The 20,277-nt window shown below is 40.9% G+C and overlaps 5 protein-coding genes across 13 annotated transcripts; 2 read left to right on the top strand and 3 right to left on the bottom strand.

The window, feature by feature from the left end:
• Nucleotides 1–543: 543 nt before the first annotated feature.
• Nucleotides 544–5,830, bottom strand: LOC143376447 (lysosomal alpha-glucosidase). 2 transcript variants are annotated; one of them, XM_076826779.1, is made up of 17 exons: nt 5,690–5,830; nt 4,983–5,404; nt 4,422–4,894; nt 4,169–4,343; nt 4,002–4,092; nt 3,754–3,922; nt 3,611–3,680; nt 3,429–3,533; nt 3,010–3,267; nt 2,739–2,941; nt 2,554–2,661; nt 2,308–2,485; nt 2,082–2,230; nt 1,936–2,020; nt 1,300–1,570; nt 1,009–1,208; nt 544–946 (listed from the first exon to the last, which is right to left on the bottom strand). In XM_076826779.1, the coding sequence occupies exons 2-17, from the start codon at nt 5,385–5,387 to the stop codon at nt 869–871; spliced, it is 3,018 nt and encodes a 1,005-aa protein (XP_076682894.1). In that variant the 5' UTR covers nt 5,388–5,404; nt 5,690–5,830; the 3' UTR covers nt 544–868. The 2 variants fall into 2 exon arrangements, with proteins under 2 accessions (XP_076682894.1, XP_076682895.1); XM_076826780.1 differs by lacking the exons at nt 544–946; nt 1,009–1,208 and having other exon boundaries at nt 1,430–1,570; nt 1,936–2,031.
• A 170-nt stretch (nt 5,831–6,000) lies between these two features.
• Nubp1 (NUBP iron-sulfur cluster assembly factor 1) lies at nt 6,001–11,196 on the bottom strand. 3 transcript variants are annotated; one of them, XM_076826796.1, is made up of 7 exons: nt 11,178–11,196; nt 7,910–8,151; nt 7,334–7,435; nt 7,164–7,254; nt 6,528–6,793; nt 6,259–6,448; nt 6,001–6,175 (listed from the first exon to the last, which is right to left on the bottom strand). In XM_076826796.1, the coding sequence occupies exons 2-7, from the start codon at nt 8,108–8,110 to the stop codon at nt 6,132–6,134; spliced, it is 894 nt and encodes a 297-aa protein (XP_076682911.1). In that variant the 5' UTR covers nt 8,111–8,151; nt 11,178–11,196; the 3' UTR covers nt 6,001–6,131. The 3 variants fall into 3 exon arrangements, with proteins under 3 accessions (XP_076682911.1, XP_076682909.1, XP_076682910.1); XM_076826794.1 differs by lacking the exon at nt 11,178–11,196 and adding an exon at nt 8,895–9,099; XM_076826795.1 differs by lacking the exon at nt 11,178–11,196 and adding an exon at nt 8,550–8,709.
• Nucleotides 8,783–12,238, top strand: LOC143376451 (tektin-3). 2 transcript variants are annotated; one of them, XM_076826788.1, is made up of 8 exons: nt 8,783–8,940; nt 9,018–9,254; nt 9,327–9,559; nt 10,027–10,136; nt 10,202–10,350; nt 10,425–10,647; nt 10,717–10,871; nt 10,960–12,238. In XM_076826788.1, exons 1-8 carry the CDS (start codon nt 8,828–8,830, stop codon nt 11,168–11,170), a joined length of 1,431 nt encoding a protein of 476 aa, XP_076682903.1. In that variant the 5' UTR covers nt 8,783–8,827; the 3' UTR covers nt 11,171–12,238. The 2 variants fall into 2 exon arrangements, with proteins under 2 accessions (XP_076682903.1, XP_076682904.1); XM_076826789.1 differs by having other exon boundaries at nt 8,813–8,853.
• On the bottom strand, nt 12,101–19,825 carry LOC143376450 (mini-chromosome maintenance complex-binding protein). Of its 4 annotated transcripts, none has more exons than XM_076826784.1 (9): nt 19,671–19,825; nt 19,309–19,586; nt 18,724–19,074; nt 18,309–18,634; nt 18,060–18,239; nt 17,746–17,989; nt 17,495–17,665; nt 17,202–17,402; nt 12,101–12,235 (listed from the first exon to the last, which is right to left on the bottom strand). In XM_076826784.1, the coding sequence occupies exons 1-8, from the start codon at nt 19,675–19,677 to the stop codon at nt 17,211–17,213; spliced, it is 1,749 nt and encodes a 582-aa protein (XP_076682899.1). In that variant the 5' UTR covers nt 19,678–19,825; the 3' UTR covers nt 12,101–12,235; nt 17,202–17,210. The 4 variants fall into 4 exon arrangements, with proteins under 4 accessions (XP_076682899.1, XP_076682902.1, XP_076682900.1 ...); XM_076826787.1 differs by having other exon boundaries at nt 17,833–17,989; XM_076826785.1 differs by lacking the exon at nt 12,101–12,235 and adding an exon at nt 13,893–13,992.
• On the top strand, nt 13,329–17,213 carry LOC143376455 (uncharacterized). 2 transcript variants are annotated; one of them, XM_076826799.1, is made up of 5 exons: nt 13,329–14,208; nt 15,453–15,528; nt 15,655–15,817; nt 15,924–16,148; nt 16,238–17,213. In XM_076826799.1, the coding sequence occupies exons 1-5, from the start codon at nt 14,135–14,137 to the stop codon at nt 16,447–16,449; spliced, it is 750 nt and encodes a 249-aa protein (XP_076682914.1). In that variant the 5' UTR covers nt 13,329–14,134; the 3' UTR covers nt 16,450–17,213. The 2 variants fall into 2 exon arrangements, with proteins under 2 accessions (XP_076682914.1, XP_076682915.1); XM_076826800.1 differs by lacking the exon at nt 15,453–15,528 and having other exon boundaries at nt 13,330–14,208.
• Nucleotides 19,826–20,277: the final 452 nt, after the last annotated feature.

The raw sequence follows: 20,277 nt of genomic DNA, 5'->3' as shown, positions 1-20,277 counted from the left end.
GAAATGATTTTAATTCGTTGATAGAAGAAGAACAGAAACACGCTTTTATTCTGCGGAATGTTCAGCAGGGTGCTAATTCCTTGTTCTTGGATAAGTTTCTCTATATTTTATTCGATGCGATCACGTGTCTTCGTTAAGGAAATAGAAATTTGCCCGGTGCTTGGGTCCAGGGATACGTTGACGCGAGCACCGACGTATTGTCTCGAAATTTATTCGAAAGATCGAAATCTGCTCTCCGATCTGCCTGTCTGCGGGAATGCAAAGCAGGGGTGACCGAGACATTGAATACAGATCGAGGTCAAAGGAGACTATATTTCAAGCCAGAGAAGCTGGAGATTTCGATGTTCCGACGACGGTGTTCAAACACTCTCGAGAGTTTGCTTTAACATTCACGGTGCCAAAGTAGAAAAAAATCTCGGCCAAACGGTTCCCATCGCGAAACTAGCGGCCGAATATGTTTGTTGTTACCTTTTATTAGCGCGCGACCACGAACAAGCGTTATTTGGACGTATCCTTCATGCGTTTTTCCCTCGTATCTTTTCGTTAAACGTGCGCATTTCCGAAGGATCTATCGTCGAACTTCTATTTATTGTTTTCCATTAGTGCCATAAATATTACGCGAGTCACGGTGTACTGTACGATGAGTCGAATAAAATGTTTTTTTTCTTTCTGTAGGTATGTCATTTATTTTTTAAATATAGGAAGGTACGTATACACGTGTATGTGGTATTATAGAAAACTGGTACTCAAAATACGATTATAGTCTGTACCGTGCTGATAGAGAACAGTCGACTCTCCCATGCGTACGCGTAAAAATCTCAGAGGAGAGCGAGTAGCGGTAAGGTTTAAATGTTCGCTGTGGATCGGTTTAATTCGATTGGACGTAGTTCCAATGGAGGATGAATCGCTTCCTTAGATCCGTTTGCAAACCGTTCACAATCAAACACTGAAAAATATCGTGACAGCTAGTATTTCGAAAACTCCGACTGACGAAGAACGTTCACTTACGTGCTCCTTATCGGCGTACTCGAACTTTATCTCGCGATCGTTTAAGGAAACCCGCGAGACTTTCGACGCCACACCCCATATTTGTATTCTATCGAGAGTAACCTTCTCGTCGAAAGACCCTTCCTCGCCTTCGATATTCGACAAAGTATCATTCTCAACGACGAACAACGACCGCAAATACTGTTTCTTTTCAATCGAATCTGAAAATGTTTACGCAACAACGAGATCAAGATGGCGGCTTGTTTGATGACGTCGCCATAGCAATCAGTATTGAAAAAAAAAATGCGATACCTAAACTGTCGCCGTCGTCCCAGTACAATTCCCCTTTTGCTTCCTTCTTATCATCCAACGTGATTAATAATTCCAAGGGGTTTCTCCTACTAGCCGTTGTAGTATCAGCTGGCTTCTGCGCTGGCAGAATAGATCCTCCGCGAATCATTAATGGTATCGTATCGAGCGGTGCGTTGAGCGTATAACGTTTACCAATCGCGAACAGAGCTTCCTTCGTATAATAATCGTACCACAGCTCGCGTGGCAAATAAGCCGACACATTTACACTGTTCTAACAAACCAGAGAAAAATATGGATTCGAAGCTAATTTCGAAATTCTCGAAACTTGAATACGAAAGTTTGCACTTTTCTCGTGATTCGAAACTCTCGAAACTTGGCGTTGAGTCTGTTTTGTAAGTGGAATATCTTGTTTTAACAACTCATCTGAACAAAATACCTACATACGAGCAGAAATATAACAATATACAAATTCTCGAGGCACTTTTTCATATCTAGCTTTCGAGAGTTTCGAATCACGAGAAGAGTGCAAACCTTCGGATTCTCGAAACTCGAAAGTTTCTTGGGTTTCGAGGTTTAAGAGTATTTATAGCTTTATTCAAGCCCCACCATGGCCCGTGGGATATGTTAGCGACTTACTTCATCCAAGACTGGAACGATCATCAGAGACCTTCCCCATAGAAACTGTGTATCGATATCGTAGGTCGCTGAATCATTCGGGAATCTGAAAGAGAGCTATATTTTTAAGGACACTCCTGAGCACTAGATCTGATTATAACACCTACTCAAAGAATAGTGGGCGCACCACGGTTTCGCCAAACGTGTGCGCTCGGTAGAAGAGGGTGTATAAATAGGGTAGAAGCCAGTAACGTATAGTAAGAGCGCGTTTCGATGATTTTACGACTAGATCCCCCATAGCGACAGGATCTTGTTCCTGCACATATACATAGATCTCGATTATAGTGCCTGGATCAATTAATCGTTTAGTAGGTTTCTGTGCAAAGTACGAACGATCGTGTCATCTGAATTATGATTACGTGAGAACGGATAGAAAGCGCCAAGCTGCATCCAACGATTACATAACGCAGCTGTTGTGTTCCCGTTGAATCCACAAATGTCTGCACCGACCATTGGTATTTGATAAAGGTTCAACGATAGAATTGCGGGGATACTCATTCTTAAATCGTCCCTAACGAATCAGAAACGATTAATAGAACACCCTAACGAGTGTCCACGTACTATAGGTGTATTAATTACCATGTGGAATAAACATCTCCCGTCCAATGACCAGCATAATGCCCATGCCCCACCCACGTTGATCGTGATATTATAAACGGTCTCTTCTTTCGGATTGTGGTGAGTGCACTGTATCGATTAGAATTACATATCTTATGCTAATTCGATGCAGTATACTCGCTACGCTCGCGATGCAGCATACTCACTAATTCGTAACTATCGCCTGACTCGTGCCATAGATGTTATGAAGATCGTAATGAGTTCCCAGATAGTGTTTAGAATCCATGCACAAAGTTTTCGTAGCAAGTAAACCTCCAACCACACTGGGTACATACTTCGGGTAATCCAAATTATTATGCGAGCACCCATTTTTAAGGCCATCATAAAAATTGGACGGCTCGTTCATATCCTGGTAAACGCAACGCGGGATTGAAATAATAATTTAAATGCCACGCTTGGCTGAGAACGGGTACATACGATCCAAGCACCATCGTATGCTAAGCTGTCGTGCATGTTGCTCATCATACGGAGATAATAGTTTGTCGTCTTAGGATTCGTGAAATCGGGCCACGCGGTAGAGACGTAATTCCAAACTTTCCCAATAAATGGCTGATTAGTAGCCGCGTCTCTAACGAATATATCTTCTTTCACACCTTCGTCGAATGGCAAATAACTTCCGTTAACCTCGGACGCTGATACTCCAGCGTCGATCAATGGAATATAATGCATTCCAATCTATAATGAATAGGTAGGTACATGCTACATTATTCAATGCATCGGCTACGTTTCGAGAAGAACAGGTTTAAATATGTAATGATACGAAGATAAAAATGTGATTTTTATACAGCATAAAGAAGCAGTGAACAACTACATTTGTTATGGTCCGATAATCATACCGAATGGATTTCGTTTATAAATTGTGGTAGATCCCGGAACTTCACCACATCGTACGTGAAATCGTTGTTCTTGTCCATGTAATCTAAATCGTTCCATTGGGTATCCTAAAAGTAATAGAAACAGATTAGTAGAATCGAATCTGTTACCTTTACTTCCTGTAATTGTACAGATGTAACATTACAAATGGTATTCCCACTGCTCTGGTCCTGTTCCATACTTGTTTCGTTTTTTCCAAGGTCTCGTATCCATATCTGTAATGTAGGATACATTGAAGAATATACTCTTCGTGCGTCTGGGTTACCATTGTATAAGTTGTACTCGTACCTGCACAAATGAAAGCCAAGGGACCAATAGGGAGGGAGAAAAGGCTTGCCCACTATTTCGGAATATTGCATTATAACGTCCGCAGGAGTTGGACCCAGGAAGAAGTATATGTCAAAGATACCTCCGATGGTTCGAAATGTTATTGCAGGCGTCGGTTGTAATATCACATCTGAAAGTACATATGTACCAGGCATTATGAAATATGTTCTCTTGCTCTACGGTAAGAGACCGATCTGTAAAATTCTTACCCATAGCGTTACTGTTGAGGAACAAAACCCCATGAGATTTCCCAGAATCTTCCATTGCCAAATAAAAAGGATGAGACCCGTAGAGATTCGTCTAAAATAACAAAGAAGCGATTTTTATAAAAAGAAAAGGGGCTCGAAATGATTACATTGATTTTCGTGTCACGTACATTATCTGTCGGTGGTTGGTCTTTGTTAAAGACAGAGAAAGATTGCCACTTGGTATTCAATTTTAAATTCGTTCTATGCTCACCAATGCCATAAATATTCTGGCTAGGTAAAAGACTGCTCAGTTGTAGAAATTGATCGGCATATATAAAACCTCCGACCCTGATGGAATCAAATCTGGTTGCAAAAGGAAAACGTTATCATTATTGTAATTGATGTACTTGAAAAATTAAATATAATCGAAATGTTACTTACAGTGATGTACCATCCGATGCCCTGGACACTTTGAAACCAGCTTTCGTATTATCCACTTCTAAGTTGTATTTTGCATTGGGGTTTCTTTGCGAAAATGGTTTAGGATCGGGTCTAACAGGCCATGGTGGCTCGTATCTTTTCTTAAGGGGATCGTACATTTTTAGGCGCAATATCGAATCATCCACGCCGTTAACTTCTACTTTAATAAACGGTAGATCATTCCCGTAAAAGGAATCTCCTGTTTGTTTAAGAAATCCAGAGAAGTTATTTTCCACTTGGCTAAAATTATCGTACTTATATAAGGTCCAATTTTTGGGATAATAGCAATATGGAACATTCAGAGGAGCTAGTCGTTTATTTGGAATTTCTTTGCCAAGTGGATCCCAGCAACAGCCTCTACTTATACAGGACAATTCCGACATATCGTTTTCGGGATGGCAATCGAAACGTAATGCTTTGGGAATTTTGTAGCACTGTAATAGACAAAGGTTTTTATAAATAATAAATAAATAAATAAATAAATAAATCTACATTCTTAAAATTACATCCTTTAGAACTCACTTGCAACATTTCGGACCTTTGAATTATGGTGTAATTAAACAATAGTTCGTACAGGTATTTTTGATGGTTAATTGATTCGTTAAGAGTACCGATCAATTGGTGTCTGATATTCTGTTTTTCGCTGTAGGTACTAGGAACATTGTATCGATCCAAGATCATATACTTGGCCTGTATCATGAACAGGAGTATGACACAGAATAAAATACCGTGCCAGATAAATCTTAACATATACTTCAGATACATGCTTAAAGGCATATTTCTCGCTGGACACTGTTCCGTGTACTTCTCATCAATTTTCACCGATGTAGTTATGCCTGAGAATTCTGTCAGGCAATCGTTCTGCAAAAGATCCGACTTGCCCGGAGATTTTTCCGCAGCTGGCCGACTTAATCCTTTGATTATCATTTTGATAAGCTTATTTCCTGAGTGTAAACAAAGTATTCGGTATGTTAGCCAAATATTCTGTCAACCGGGCGAATTCATTGATGCTTGTATGTTAAGGATACAGAAATAATGAAAAGAATGCAATTATAATGGCACTTTCAATTTAACACTTATGTTAAACACAGAAACATAATAAAATTTCGTATTCCTTTCAATCCTTTCTTTGTGGTGACAAAGTGACCCATGGCATAACCTTAAAGCTGCGCATAGGATGGAAACAAAGGATTCACAGATCGTGCAAACGAATTATTTTAATTCAATACCTTAAGAGCGTTCGTTTAAAGATAACCACATCCCGCGGAATGTCACGTCCTACTCTGTTCACAACACACACTGGAATGCTTTGTTAAAGAGCAAAGCACTTGGACTTATCAACGCATTTTATTTTTAGTACAATGATCAGCATGCAGGAGCGGCGCTTCAAAACAGAAAGTGCGATTACATTAACAATGCCGCTCGTATCAGTTTCCTTCCTACAATCTTTTTAACATACAACGCGCTTCTGAATCAGACCTTTTAATTACTTTAAAGCCACATTATTATATAGAGATACCTATCTGTAATTCAACAGCAATTAAAATGAAGCCTCATTTATTAAATTTACAAAATACATACTTATACTCCTCCAAAGTAAGGACAAAAAAAATAAACTCTTACACTTTCTTTCGTACAGAATCCCAGTTTAAACAAACTAATCATACGTATCTAAAGACAATTGTCGCTTTTCCCCTCACATTTCTCCGTGATTTCTGCGAACAAATATTGAATGCCAAACATGCGTTACGCGAAACAAAAGTAAAGGAATAATACGTGTGTGAGAAAAGAGACTCACTTTGAACGATCTTCTGCAGTGCAAGGACGGTCGGCGATTCTGGAACTTGTGTTAAAAAATCTTTACCCTCGTCGCAGCATCTGGCCAAACGCGGGTCTAATGGTAGGGAGCCTAGAAAGTCTACATCCAAGTCTTTGGCCATTCCGCGACCGCCGCCGCCTGTTGACGCGGGGAATATCTCAACAGAGTCCTGCTTCAAAGTATTTTTGCATGAACAGCTGTTCGGAACAGCACGTGACACACGAATTGATAGAGTTGCCGATACTTGCCTTGCAGTTGGGGCAAACAAAAATACTCATATTTTCAATAACACCTAAAATCGGGACATTGACTTTCCTACAGAAATCTATCTCCTTCCTCACATCCAGCAGAGCGACTTGTTGCGGCGTTGTCACAATAATTGCCCCTGTAATTACAGCATCTTTAAGATAAGACGTTGCTGATAAGTGCTCGTCGGATGTGCCGGGGGGTGTGTCCATTATAAGATAATCCAGATTGCCCCAATCGACATCGGAGAGGAATTGTCTTATCATTCCTGGACATAATCAAGCGTGTAATGAACTGTATAGAAAATTTAAATATATATTTAAACGAGAAGTGAGGGGGGGGGGTAAGAGTAGTGATAGGTGGGGACTTTCATGCGCGCACGGGGGAAGAAGGGGAGAGGTTGAGAAAAGGGGCGGCGGTGATGGGCCATGGAGAAGGTATAGGGGTCTGAGTTACGGGAGCGAACGAGCGGGGAGAGAGGGGGGTAGAAACGGATAGGTTAAGTTAGGTTAAGGTAGATTTAAGGGAAGAAGATGAATGTAGGAAGTGGAGAGAGAGGAGGAAAAGGGAGATTGTAACCCCTTGGGGAGGCAATAAAGACCATTATATATAAACGAGAAGTGTTAGCAAAGATATACCATTCTTCTTGGGTCCCCTCCATATCACTGCGTCGCTTGGGCTACTAAGTAGAAATCCAATAGACATTAGCGACAAGTTGTCCTCTATGTACTAAAAGAATCAGTATATTTACTTCGAATATCGCACGAATTATATAAAACGGCTTATATTTAGAAAATAAGATGCTTACTACTGGAGACCATCCCGATCCACTCTGATGGACTTGTTCCCCTAACGCACCTAATACTCTTGGCTGAGATGGCCCACAAATATCGATGTCCAGTACAGCAACCTGTAAAATTAATGACAAAGTTCAACTTTTAAATTCAAATTAACAAAGTACAACGTTAACGTCCGCTATATCAGAAAATATTTTCTCCCTCTGTGTCTAAGGCTGTGTATAGTAGAGCACCAGAGGCCTGAGATAATCAATAATGAGCTGGTACAGGCTGATACGATATACATGGGTTTGTAAGTGTATAAGTATTTCCATCCGGAAGCTATGTTCTCAGCCACGGGCAGGTATCCAACAGTGACTGGACTGTTATGTACATAGAAAACAATATGGATGTTCTGGGCATGGGCAAGAGGGTAAGTCTTTTTAATGTCGATTAACCGATGCCCAATTGGTAGCATACAATTTGTTTTATGCGAATGCGCAGAAGACATTAAAGTATTACGAGGAGACAAATTATATAATACTTGTTATAAATTAAGTTTGAAGAGCAATTGTACCACACAATTTCTATTCGAGAATGATACCTACATTTACATCGGGATCCTTTGCCGCTAAACATCGTGACACCAAAGCTGTCACAGTACTCTTTCCAACTCCTCCTTTACCGGATAATACCAATATTTTATTCTTCACTGTAGAAAGCCTTTCTTTAACACGAGCTATACCAGGGTCTGGCTCTTTCGTAACACCGGAAGCGCATAGCATTTGATTTGGACATCCGGCGCACATAGATGCTTTACCCGCATCTTCGCTCGTAGTACCCGGACAATCTAGAAAAACATTGCAATTCCTTTACTTTCAAGGCAAAGATTTTCTGGCGCTTCACACTTGGGCCAAACATGACCAGTGCGCAGAAGCTTACAAACACAGAATAAATAAAGCCGACAAGCCACGATTTAACAATAATAATTCCAGACGCTATTTATTCTTTAAATTCGTGATGTTTAATTCCTGCAATAATAGCTGACAATGAGTAGGAAAGTTGCACTGTGTATGACAGTATAACCTTATACTTGACAAGTAAATGTTAAATATATTCATCAGTTAGAAATGATTCTCTGCGGATTTCATTTTGTAAGTACACGTAATTCTTAGGGTAAGAAAGCCGCGAATGCTTGATGCAATATATTGTAAAATGACATGGACACTTGGTTGCACGTGTACTTACGTTCTGGCGCATCATTAGGTACATCTGCCATGTTGGAATATGACCGATAACGCGATAACTCTCTCAGTACTCAATAAGAAAAAGTAACAGAAAATGAAAGAGAAACATTTCTATATTTAAGTTACTTTGGAATAAATTTGACATTTCAGATTTTTTTTCACATTCTTTCGTTTACTGATTAATGACTATGAGTATTGCATCATTTCACATATATATATATATATATATATATATATATATGAAATCTGTAGCAATTACAACCATGGAGTACAAGTAACATGTCTTGCATCGAACCGATAACAAGGTATCATACAAGTGACCATAATCGCACACATGACTCAATACTGTGGCGTCCTAATGTGGGGTACCAAAACATTAAAGTTATTCCTCTGTGAGTTCTCATCGGCTCTGTACCATTTCATTCAGTTTGCCTTCTAACGCTCGCTGAATTCTGAATCATCGTTCCAGAGCTACAAAGTCAATGTCCAACTATGCGTTAAATAGTTCAAATGCTGTAAATTCATTAATGTTCCCGAATCTGATAACTGGATATCAACGCAATCCTGCGCATGCTTCAAAAACTGCTCTTTACACACGATATACGCCTAACGAATGGTTTCAGAAGCAAGTAAAATATTATAACGAAGCTGATTCGTGTAGACACTTTTCAGAAAGAACAAGAAACGATGCCTTACGAATTATAAGGTAATTGCCATGTATTGAAAAGCGAATCATGCTCGTATGTAAAGTAAAAATATTAAATAATAATTCTATTAGAGATGCGGAGGAGAAAGTGCAGCATGGGCAATACGATACTGGCAGAAGACTTGGTGAACGGATAAATGATGTCAGTTTCTGGCGAAACGAAGTGGTGTCAGAATTAGACAGATTATTTCAAGAGATTGAAAGACTCCAGGACTGTCGTTCCGTTTTAGAGAAAGCCATTAGAGATATCGAAGGACCACTGCATATCGCGGAAGAATGTCTTTATCATAGAGAAGCTAGAAAAGGTGATACTGTAATATAAAACAGAATATAAACTGCTAGCATCGTGTTACATTAGTAACACTCTTATAGATTAGTTCCAAATAATTAAAAAAAAAAAATCCGTGGAAGGTTTGAGCTCGATCGGATAACGGGAAAGGATGCCCTTGGGCCCTTAAACATTTAAATCATTATTTAACAGCTCGCAAAGTCGATTTTATATACTATCCTCCAAGTCCTACAACTTTTGTTGGACATATTTTTTTATTTAATCAATAACTTGGAGGATATTTTATAAAATCGACTTCGCGAGCTGTTAAATAATGATTTAAATGTTTTAGGGCCCAGGGGTACCCTTTCCCGTTATCCGATCGAGCTCAAACTTTACACGGATTTTTTTTTAATTATTTGTAACTATTCTGGAGGGTGGCCCCATGAAAATTTAAAAGTCGAAAATAAGAGCCACCCTAGTGTTACATGGTCTGTCGCACAGGTACAGAACTTGTGCACGACGATTCAGAGAAATGTCTACTTAAGGAGATAGAGAACCTACGTCAGAACAGAAAAAAACTGGAAGTCTGCCTGGACAAATGCAAAGATCAGGTAAGACGATTTAACTAGAAACGACTGGGATTTCGCTATTAGAATTTACTGCATTTCGCTTGCAGCTACGAGATTGCAGAGCCTCTCAAAATCAGCTGGAATTAGATTTGAAGAATAAGGAAAATGCACTAGGAATAGACGCAATGTGCCACCAGCTAAATAATTACAGTCACGGATTGCAATATTATTCTGGAATTGAAAAATACGATCCATGGTACACGAGAACCACCCCGATGTATCCTGTGCACGCTAATTATTCGAAGAAATAAAATTTATTCGTTATTTCAGCGTTTCCGAGCAGGAAACATGGATGGAGGCGGCGAACAGAATAGTTCAGAAATCTCAGTCAGAACGGAACAGATCCTGTCAGCTGAGAACAGACGCAGAAGTTCTTGTGAGCAAAGTGGCGCAAGAAATGTGGGATGCATGGAGCAACACGAACAACGCCTTAGCGTACAGGTCTTCAGAATTACTCGAGGCCAAGAATAAGCTTCAACAGCATTTGCAAAAGGTAGAAACAATTGTATCCCATGTTTCGACACGTTAAAACGACTATCGTCTAAATATATGTATACTTCAGGTACAGCAGGAAATATTCGATGTCGAGAAGAACTTGGAGTTGATGCGTAAAGCTATCGCAGATAAGAGTCACGTGCTCAGAGTGGCGCATACTAGACTAGAAGCCAGAATGCATCGTCCGGATTTAGAGCTATGCCGTGATTATGCGCACATAAGGTCCGTTTCGAAAATTTGTAAAACCTTTAATTTTAATTGAAGACAATGATATAAGATTATGTTTACTAAACTCATCCTATTTTTACAGCCTCCAAATGGAGATCGACGAAATAAATCACCAGGTGGAGAGAATGCACAGAGCATTAAAAGAGTTAGAGAACCAGCACCAGAAATTGTTAAGGACGCGTACAGCATTGGAACACGATTTCGCGCTCAAGATCGACGCGATGTATATCGATCGGGAGAAAGTCTCTGGTCTTAGACGCGCTTACCCAATTAATGCTCTCTTCAGGTTTTAATGCTTACTTGTAAATAAGTGTTCTATACTGCCGAAATCCACTTCTTAAAGACGCTTGGGCAAAACTAAGGCGATAGTTCAAAATATCCATCGATTAAACGCTAACACACTCTTTATTGTTACAATCACTGATTTTTCATGAAATTTGGTATAGGAAGCTTTAGCCCTGGTTTGGCTTCGAAAAACGTGTAGGAAAGTATAATTTCGTCCACATTTTCCATTTTGGGATCTTCGGTAAATTGTGGATCAATGTAGAAGAACACTGGCATGTCAACCTTTAAAAAACATTGAACGATATTATGTTATTCCGCGTAATCATTTTTGTATACAGTGAGTAACGAAAATATTCGAACGCATTTTAAAATCGCATAACTTTTTTAAAGAAGGATTAGTTTGCTACGTGACGTGATTCGTTTTAAAAAAAAAATTGCAATTAGTCGGAATAGAGAAAAAAAATAGTAAAGGTCGTTTTTTTAAACTTTTTTTGAGCCTGTAATGAAATTTGAAAAACAAAAACGACCTTTTTACTATTTACTATTTTTTTTTTGCTATTCTGACCAAGTGCATTAGCAAACTAATCCTTCTCTAGTGAAAAAAACTCGAGTTGTTTGGGTTAATTTTAAAAAAGCTATGCGATTTTAAAAATTGTCCAAATATTTTTGTTACTTACTCTAGATGCCGTAACACTTTCTTTCACAAATAAAGCTTTACAATAATTATACATATTTATTACTAAACTTACTTCTTCGAGTGGATTCAGTTGTTGTTCTTCGAAACAGAAGCATTGAATTTTATTAAAATACTGTCCTGCCTCGTAAGGTACCACGTTATAAGTTGACACGCCAATAACTGGTACATCCAATGGATTCTTTGCAGTGTAAAACGCTAACGCCGTTTCCCCGGGCATAAGTTTTATGTAACTTTGCTGAGGCTTGAAGTTCCAGCGCATGGCTGCCGCGGTATCAGCATTGAACGATACTTTTATTATTTTATTTTTATTTGGTTGCATCGTCTTCACTTTCTCGCTGTCGTGGCCCGCAGACACTGTTCCGCCGTAACTGTACGACTGTAGAATGAATACTTGGTTAGGATCGATCGCTCGAGGCTGGATGCTTTATCGCTTCCGAGACGATTCTATTACCTGACAAAATATTCTGTACAATGGCACAGCGGCATAGCTCAATCCAATGATTAGTACGCCAAATCCACTCCAATATAAACGCGACGAGCGCAGATTCTTGTTATGAGCAGAATCATAATATCGGTTAAACAGAATTCGAGACAAGTCAGCGTGTCTCCGTTTCGCATGGTTGTTAAACAACTTTTGGTAGACTTTAAAATACATTTTGCTCTACTTCTTCTGTCAATCTAACCTAACGGTGATTGACGTACAATTTCAATGAGTTTTATCAGTTTTAGCCTAAACGGATTAGTTGAACGTAAAACGTATCGATTAGAGCTACTTTAACAATGCATCATATTAACTGTTATTTAAGAAAATTGACCGAAGGATGCCAGAAACGGCACCAAGGAGGCGGCCATTTTGATTTCTCGCGAGTGCTGCCGTCTCCCGCGGTATCGAAAAGCCGAAACTGATTTGAATTTAAAATACCATTTGGCGTCCACGTACATACTTAATTTGCACGCCTTATCGCTTTAATTAAACTTTCATATTTAACGGGCTACGTAAACGTAACGCTCGATACGTAATCATCATTAGCGCGCTCGGCTCGTTTGTAAGCAAAACAGAAACAACGATACAAACGCTTAATCGGAGATGATCTGAAGCATCATTCATTGCTAAATTGCTCGCGCCGCAGTAATCTAAGTTTCCGTATCGTTGGCGTTTTGTAAATTCTCGCGCCCAGTGGCACGGTATAACCCACGATGAAGTTCTGAACGGGTTTTCACGCGAGATTTCTTAAAGACCGGTCGTGGTGCATTCACCCCCTCCTCCATTTCTCCCTCCCCCGACCGATATCGATTTTCCCAAAGGTAACGGAGTCGAGTTACTCCTAGGAGACCGCTGCCTCCAAGTAAATCGTATCCAGTTACCGATGCAACGCGAAACAAGCTGCAAGGCAGCACGCTTCGTTCGCGGCTGTAAAATACAAAAAGAAAGAACGAGAGGAGTCTAAAGTGAGACCAGATCAGACAGACGGATGATATATCGATGCTTTCGGCTGCTATCACTAAGTGATTCGTATAAAACGTGAAATCGATTACTTCGAACTGTACCTACACGTTTCGCCAAGAGCCGCGCTAACAGTTTCTCACGTGCAATCGTGAAATCCTGCTTCGTTCGACAAGTTGCGAGGATGATTATAGATTCTGTTCAGAAATAGACCAGTGGCTTCCGGTTCACAGCATCGAATTTGTATTCCCTTCCTTTAGCCGTTGGGTAACGGTCCCTCCATATTCGTTTGGTTGTGAAACGGAATTTTCTTTTTCCGAAAAAGACTACATATTCGTATTTGAAGAAAGAATGGACTTTGCGCAGTGGTTTCGGCGGGGAGTACTGTCCTCTACTTATTTCCACGGTTAACGGCTCGGACAGCCATTATGTATATGTGGCGAAAGTAGTGATGGGATCGAGCGTGTTTCTCTGAAGTAATCAGCGACACCTCGAGTACTCGATGAACGCTATAGACTCGCACGTGCCCTTAGCCCGTCGCCCCGTCTCCCCCAATTAACAAGTTAAAGGAGGAGAGGCAGGTTTAATAGGACTGTACACGGTTTTATTCCACTGGCACGCTGGCCGGCCGCGCGTAACGCTTCCTTCGACAGCCTCGCTCGCGCCCCGAGTCGCTCTTATTCTTCCTCCTAGTGAACGAAAGTCTTTTCGTAACAGTCTGATTCGAAAACGCGCGCGACCGCGGCTCGCTCGCCGAACCAGACTCGGAGGGGCTCTCCAAAAGCCGCGCGAGAATGAAGGGGCCGTCTAAAAGCGAACTTGTGCAATAAGATGGTGTTCGATCCAGTTAGCGAGGAGCAGAGGAGATGCTTCTTTCGAGAGAGCTATGGGGCGCATTTGCCTGGGTAAGCATTCGATTCCATGGAGCGATGATATAACGTTCCCTATATAGTCACGCGGTCAGATCGAGAGGACCCGCCTGATCTCGTTAGGTAGTATATAAGTAAAGGGCACGGCGTAGGCGCGCGCGTTCGATTTAATTCGCGCGGCAAAAATGTCCTGCGCCATTGGATTCTCTTAAACGGGTTAATTAGATTCGCGACGTTTGTATAGTTGCTGCTAAACAGTCTTGGAGGAGTGCTTCTTAGCGAATTAGACGTTGGAACACTCTTTTAAAAGAGCACGCGATATCCGATCCATGAAAGTCTCGAATATTTCTAGCCAGACGAAAGCTCTCTTTCTCTCTCTCTCTCTCTGTTCGTCGAATTAAGCGACCAACAGTGGTACCGGACCTGGTACCGAAACACTTTACACACCGTGTGATTCCATCACGCGAGGAGATCACGCAGAAAACCCACCAATTGCGTTTAAACGCTTATCGCGCCGGTAGATTGATCCTAAAGCCCGCGTGTCGATCGATTCGAACGAGGCAAAACTTTCCCGTACCTAAATACTGGTATAAACATTTCCAGATAACTCTATCCAGGTGTAGTTTGAATGAGCGGCCCTGAGCAAGGGCTCGCACATGTCCTTCGCTACTTTTACCAGATATGCTATTAATTTGTTGCCACTTGGCAAGATCTATCGCGTCCACGTCACCTTGACACTGATCTTGTAACCCCGCGAGACCAGGACTCGTAACGCGATGATATTCCGTCGTCGTAGGTATACATGCCGCACGGTTGATAGGAGGCGACGCGCGGCGATCGAACGGGTTCAACGACGCGTGTTAGTCAGTAGGCCAGCACCCATTCGCGGCGGCGTGACCGTCACAGGACAATGTTCCGATTCACTGGGTCACCGGTACCTAGCCGGTCGTTGTTACGGCTCCACGGTTGCATTGTTTTAGAAAGCGGCTGCTGCTCCTTTCGATCGGCTTCCACCTTTCCGACCATCCGCGACCAGACCGGAAATCCGCGAAGCGCTCGCGTATGAAAAACGATCGCGCGATCGCGCGATTACGCAACCGCGTAGAGAAAAAAAAATAACTACCGGTATAGAATAACACAAAGCGCGACAATCAACTTCCAAGATAGGATCCAGAAACACTTCGCGTACTTGAGCTTTTTACGCCCGCAATGGGATCAGTCCTGGGATTTAATTGTCGACCATTGTGGAGGTGATAGTAAAATATCCCGTTCGTGTTTAGCTACACTGGACACTGTCCCACTCTCAAGTTCCGCGTCGGAAAACGATTCGGAGCTAGTACCGAGGAGATTATGAAGGTAAGAGCGAGAGTGTTCTGTAACCCCAATCGTGTGGGAGACGATGGGAAAGTGAGAAAGGGGAAAAAAAACAGGGACTACCTTGCTGGGAAAATCGATGCTCCATCGAGTTCTCGTTTCCCGCAGGAGCTATTGGAGAAGAAGATCCTGAAGACGGGGCCCTACAGGCCGAACTCTGGCCGCGATACGCACGAGAGCGCGTCGATCCCTTACGAGAAGGACATCAGGAGGGACTGGAAAAACGAGGCACACTTGTTCAAAGCGCCTCCATATATATTGGGGTACACTGGTAAGGAGATTTAATTGGATTGTTCTTACGCGAGCAAAGGCAGGTCGGCCGACGTAAACCGAAGTGAAGATCAATAAAACGCATTCACGCAATCGTTCAATTATAGGATATATTCCTGGATTTAATAGCAGGTACGGTTTATCGTTCATGCGAGCCGTGGAAGAGGGTGCCAGAGAATGGCGCGAGAATCAGAGCAAACTCAGAGCCCGTAGAGAAGCTATGAGAGCTCAGGCCGAGAGAACCGATCCTAGAAATCTATTGCCCCGATCGAGGACGGATCATTTGGCCGCTGAAATCGATCATGGCCACGATCAGCATCGAACCACATACCGTACGTCTTCCAATTTATCTTGTCCACGTTGGTAGGTCTATCTTGAGAAGCGGTAAGGCACGCGTTAACCGAGGAAAATCGTTTTCCAGACTACGAACTATCCCCTGAAAGGCCACCGATCGTCGGCTACACGGGTCACATTCCAGGGGCGAAAGGGGAGGTGGCTCTTTCAAAGGGGTACGCCCAAGCCGCGAAGAAGGGGCTCGAGCTGATCCGAAAAGAACGCGAGGAAAGGCACGGGAGATTGAAAGACGTGAGCGAGAAAATTTTGGACGTTGAACGAATGCACGATTTAAGTTAACGGGAGCATCTCTTTAAATAAGTACTCCAAAGAGTACTAGACACCTGAGAACCAAACGTGAACAGCGTTAAAAACTTGGATCCAATCGTTCGTGATTCAGATACCAGCAACCTTTGATTGTTTTGTGTAATGTGATCAACGTTGTCCTCGATATAGTTTCCATTCCATATACCTCGAGATTAGATGAAAAAGAATGAAAAGTGCACATTCTAATTCTTTCTACAGCGAAGGATTTTATAATTTTTATACCAATGTACGAGATTCGCTTTTCTTTCAACTTGAACGGTTTCATGAAACCGCGCGTAATTGCAATTAGAAGCTGATTCATATACCTCCGTTCCACGTGTAATTAATTAGTGCATTATATTTAAGTGGACGATTTCTTGAGAATGTTTCTGACTGGAAATGTTTGCCAAGAACGAGCGAGAGAGAGAGAGAAACAGATAATGGCCTGCTATTTCCATTTCTAAACCGTTAATAACTTTAACCGAGCATTACTGCGAACTTGTGAAATGGAACTTAGCGAATGTGTACATTAATGTATGTATTTTAATAGAAATGGTAATCAATACTCTCGTAACGAGTTAGTTCGGCATAGTAACGCTTTTTGGTAGTTTTAGCCTGTTCACACTTTCTTAAATTGACAAATTAGACTTACGCGTCCCTCGGAACTTGGGATCTATTTATAGAGATGTACAAAGGAACAGCAAACTTCCATGTAAATGTATAAAAATATAATAAAATAAAAATACCATTTAAATTTACTTCTTCCTCGGCAATCTTCCTAATCTTTCCATTTCCATTTGAACAGCTCTTTTCCAATACTCTGTGGTTAACGTGTTCGATCCATGCGATAGGGACAACAACCTAGCGAATATCATCAACGAGTGTAGATGATCAGCATTTATATTCTGATTCGATTGCCTCATTTTTACGAAATCATCTTGAATCTCCTTAAAAGGTAAAAATGATATGGAAGCCATGATAGCTCTACTACTACATACAGATACACCAAGTCACTGAATCGATATTCCTTTTCATTTACCTGGACGATATCGTCATTGAACTCAAACTTCATTTTCCTTATAACTTCTATGTACTGCCGAATATTTGTTAGCCGAATTTCATCTTTCAAATACTGTTCTGTAATTTCTATTACTTGAGGATAATGATTTTCCGACTCCGGATCGATCTCCAGAGCAACGTGGATCTGACACTGAAATAAACGCGCGTTACTCAAATTTCTCACTCAATCAATTTCATTAGATGTTTATTCTTTCAAAAGTTTCTACATACGGGAATAAAGGATTTAGTTTCTGACAGAATGAGAACTGGGATATCCGTGTCGTATTCCATTTTGTAATATTTAAAGTCGTACGTTACTTTCTGGAAATTAATTAGGTCGCAGATCGTGCTGTAATTCTCTCGCCCGGCTGGTGTTACTTGACCAGTTGTTAATCCTGTTTCGTCTATGACGAGGTGAGTATTATCGCTAAGTTGGAGAATTCCACTGGTCAGCCTATTGCAATCGTAATCCTTCCTGCGACAAATGTAAACAGACACTGTTATACCCTCGCAATATCTTAAACAGCTGCGTGTAGTGTACTTACTTTGGCGATAACATGAGATCATTCAGATTCTCCAAAGTGACTTCCAATAAATGGCTCTTCTCAACGAAAAGCGTTAAAAATTTATACAAATCCTTCGCAAATGCTTTATACTTGGCTACAGGGAAATGTGTTATATTTAGTGGAAACGTGCCGAGGCAAAGAAAATCTTTCCTCGTGTAACTGAAATAACACAATATCCCTGTGAATCTATTTCTTACTTTCCCTGTGGTAGATAGACAGTAAGCTTACATCGATGAGAGTAAATGACAAATGAGATAATCAGCAGCCAGGCAATCTCCAAAGAGAAGTTGACTCAACACCAAGCGAAGATCGCTTCTTATCACTTGAGCTTTCGACATTATTTCGGGAGCATTCTGTATTTTCTGTTTAGACAAATCAATTATCTTTACAGCATGTATCCGAGGAACGAGAGACGCAGGAGGATGGTGAACGTTCATCTCAGCTTCGGTCATGGTCTCGTCTGTATCGTGAATAGCACTTAAAAGGGGATCTAAAGATATGAAACCAATGATTTCAATAATCTGATTCAACTTTAAAGCCGCATCTTCATATATCTGCAAATAAACGTGAAAGATATGTCAACCAATTTCCACAATATCGTTCACAAATCGTTGAAAATAAAAGTAAAAAAATACTTAATAACCTTCACGATACAAGCTTTACCATCGTCCGTAGGAAGTGGAAAATTTAATATGTGTTCTTTCGAGAATACGTTTGGTCGCTCCGTGCTGGGTTCGGTAGTATCCATCTGCTCGCAACCTTCACGCGATGAAATCTTTTCTCTCTTCTGAATCGGCTCAGAACAGTCCATGACTTGGATCTCACATTCGTCTAGATTTCTTTTACAATTACTGGTGGACTTTACGCCAGTATAAAGCGATTGTTCATGTTTCTCCTTCGCCCAGTTATTTAAACCAGGAATTGATATAACTACGCAGGTCTGTCTTTCTGAACTCTGATTCTTTTCAGAGTCTAGCACTATCTCCTCGTGCGGCTAAAATAACAATATGAAAAATGTTGCAAATGGAGACAAATAGGGATTAATTAGAAGATATTGTAGGCAGTTTTATACATGAGATAAGCTGTTCTTCTAGCATCTCACACCTGTAACTACCGTAACTATTTACTATAGGCCCACACATCAGTCTGGAATGCTCATAAAAGTTGAACATAGATTAAGCGATGTACCAAAAGGCCATAGGAAGTAACAATTCAATCATATAATTACCGAGCATCGAGCGGCGTCCTTATACATTCCGCATCTGACTTCGGACGTTTCTGTTTGAGTATTCTTCACTTCGTACTGCTGGAAGTAGTATTCAGGATCGTGCATGTCTTGAACCATCCCTCTGAATCTGACCAACTGTCTGTCTGTGAAATTATGCAAAGGGGCATTGTTCAACAGTGGGATTTCCCTTAGGGAGTCCAAATCTTCCAAAATTATGGTAGAATTCGAGAGGTTTGCAATAAAGTGTTCAGGAGTCCAATCCTTTATTTTCAGTGATGCTGAAAGAAGGCAAGTGTTATTCTCTCTGTTCGTGTACATATATTGCTTTTACACATCTTTCGAATAAAATACAATTTACTTACAAGTCATTGTGCCTAAATACAACAATGTAAAAGACTCCAAAGAGTCCAAAGACCACGAAGGACTCCAAAGGCCAAAGAGAAATATGTATGAATGCACGTGAATGAGATGCGTGGAGATGCGTAGTCCCTACAGTTCCCATCAATGCGTATGCAGACACGGAAAGCGCGGGAAAAGCATGATCCGATTATTTATTTGTTCATTTATATTTGGTGGCACTGTGTCCCTTATAGAGACTTTGTCAGTTACTCCGGAACCATTTCCAGCAACAAGATTGTTTATTTATTGCTTAAAAAAGCCATTTGAAAATTTGTTCGGGTCACGGGCATAGAAGTGTGCAGCAATGCTAACGGCGAAAGGGGTGAACTAAAATGGACGTTAAAACACGCCCAGTTGCCAGTCTTGAGGATATAGGTTGTTCAGTATAGCCTGGCGTCGGCGCGTTTTGACGCCCATTTTTTTAATTATTCAAGTCGCTTTTTAAACGATTTTATTCAGCTTCGATCCTCTGTTTGTTTGTTTCTTGTATGTATGTTGTATGGTTCGAATCTAGCAACTCAAATTTAACTTTGCAGGTGTTCATATATCACCATCGAAATTGTAGTACAA

The sequence above is a fragment of the Andrena cerasifolii genome, chromosome 14 (genome assembly GCF_050908995.1).
Source record: "Andrena cerasifolii isolate SP2316 chromosome 14, iyAndCera1_principal, whole genome shotgun sequence".
NCBI classification, from domain to species: domain Eukaryota; kingdom Metazoa; phylum Arthropoda; class Insecta; order Hymenoptera; family Andrenidae; genus Andrena; species Andrena cerasifolii.
Note: the sequence above shows the minus strand (reverse complement) of the source record. Positions and strands in the feature narration are given on the sequence as shown.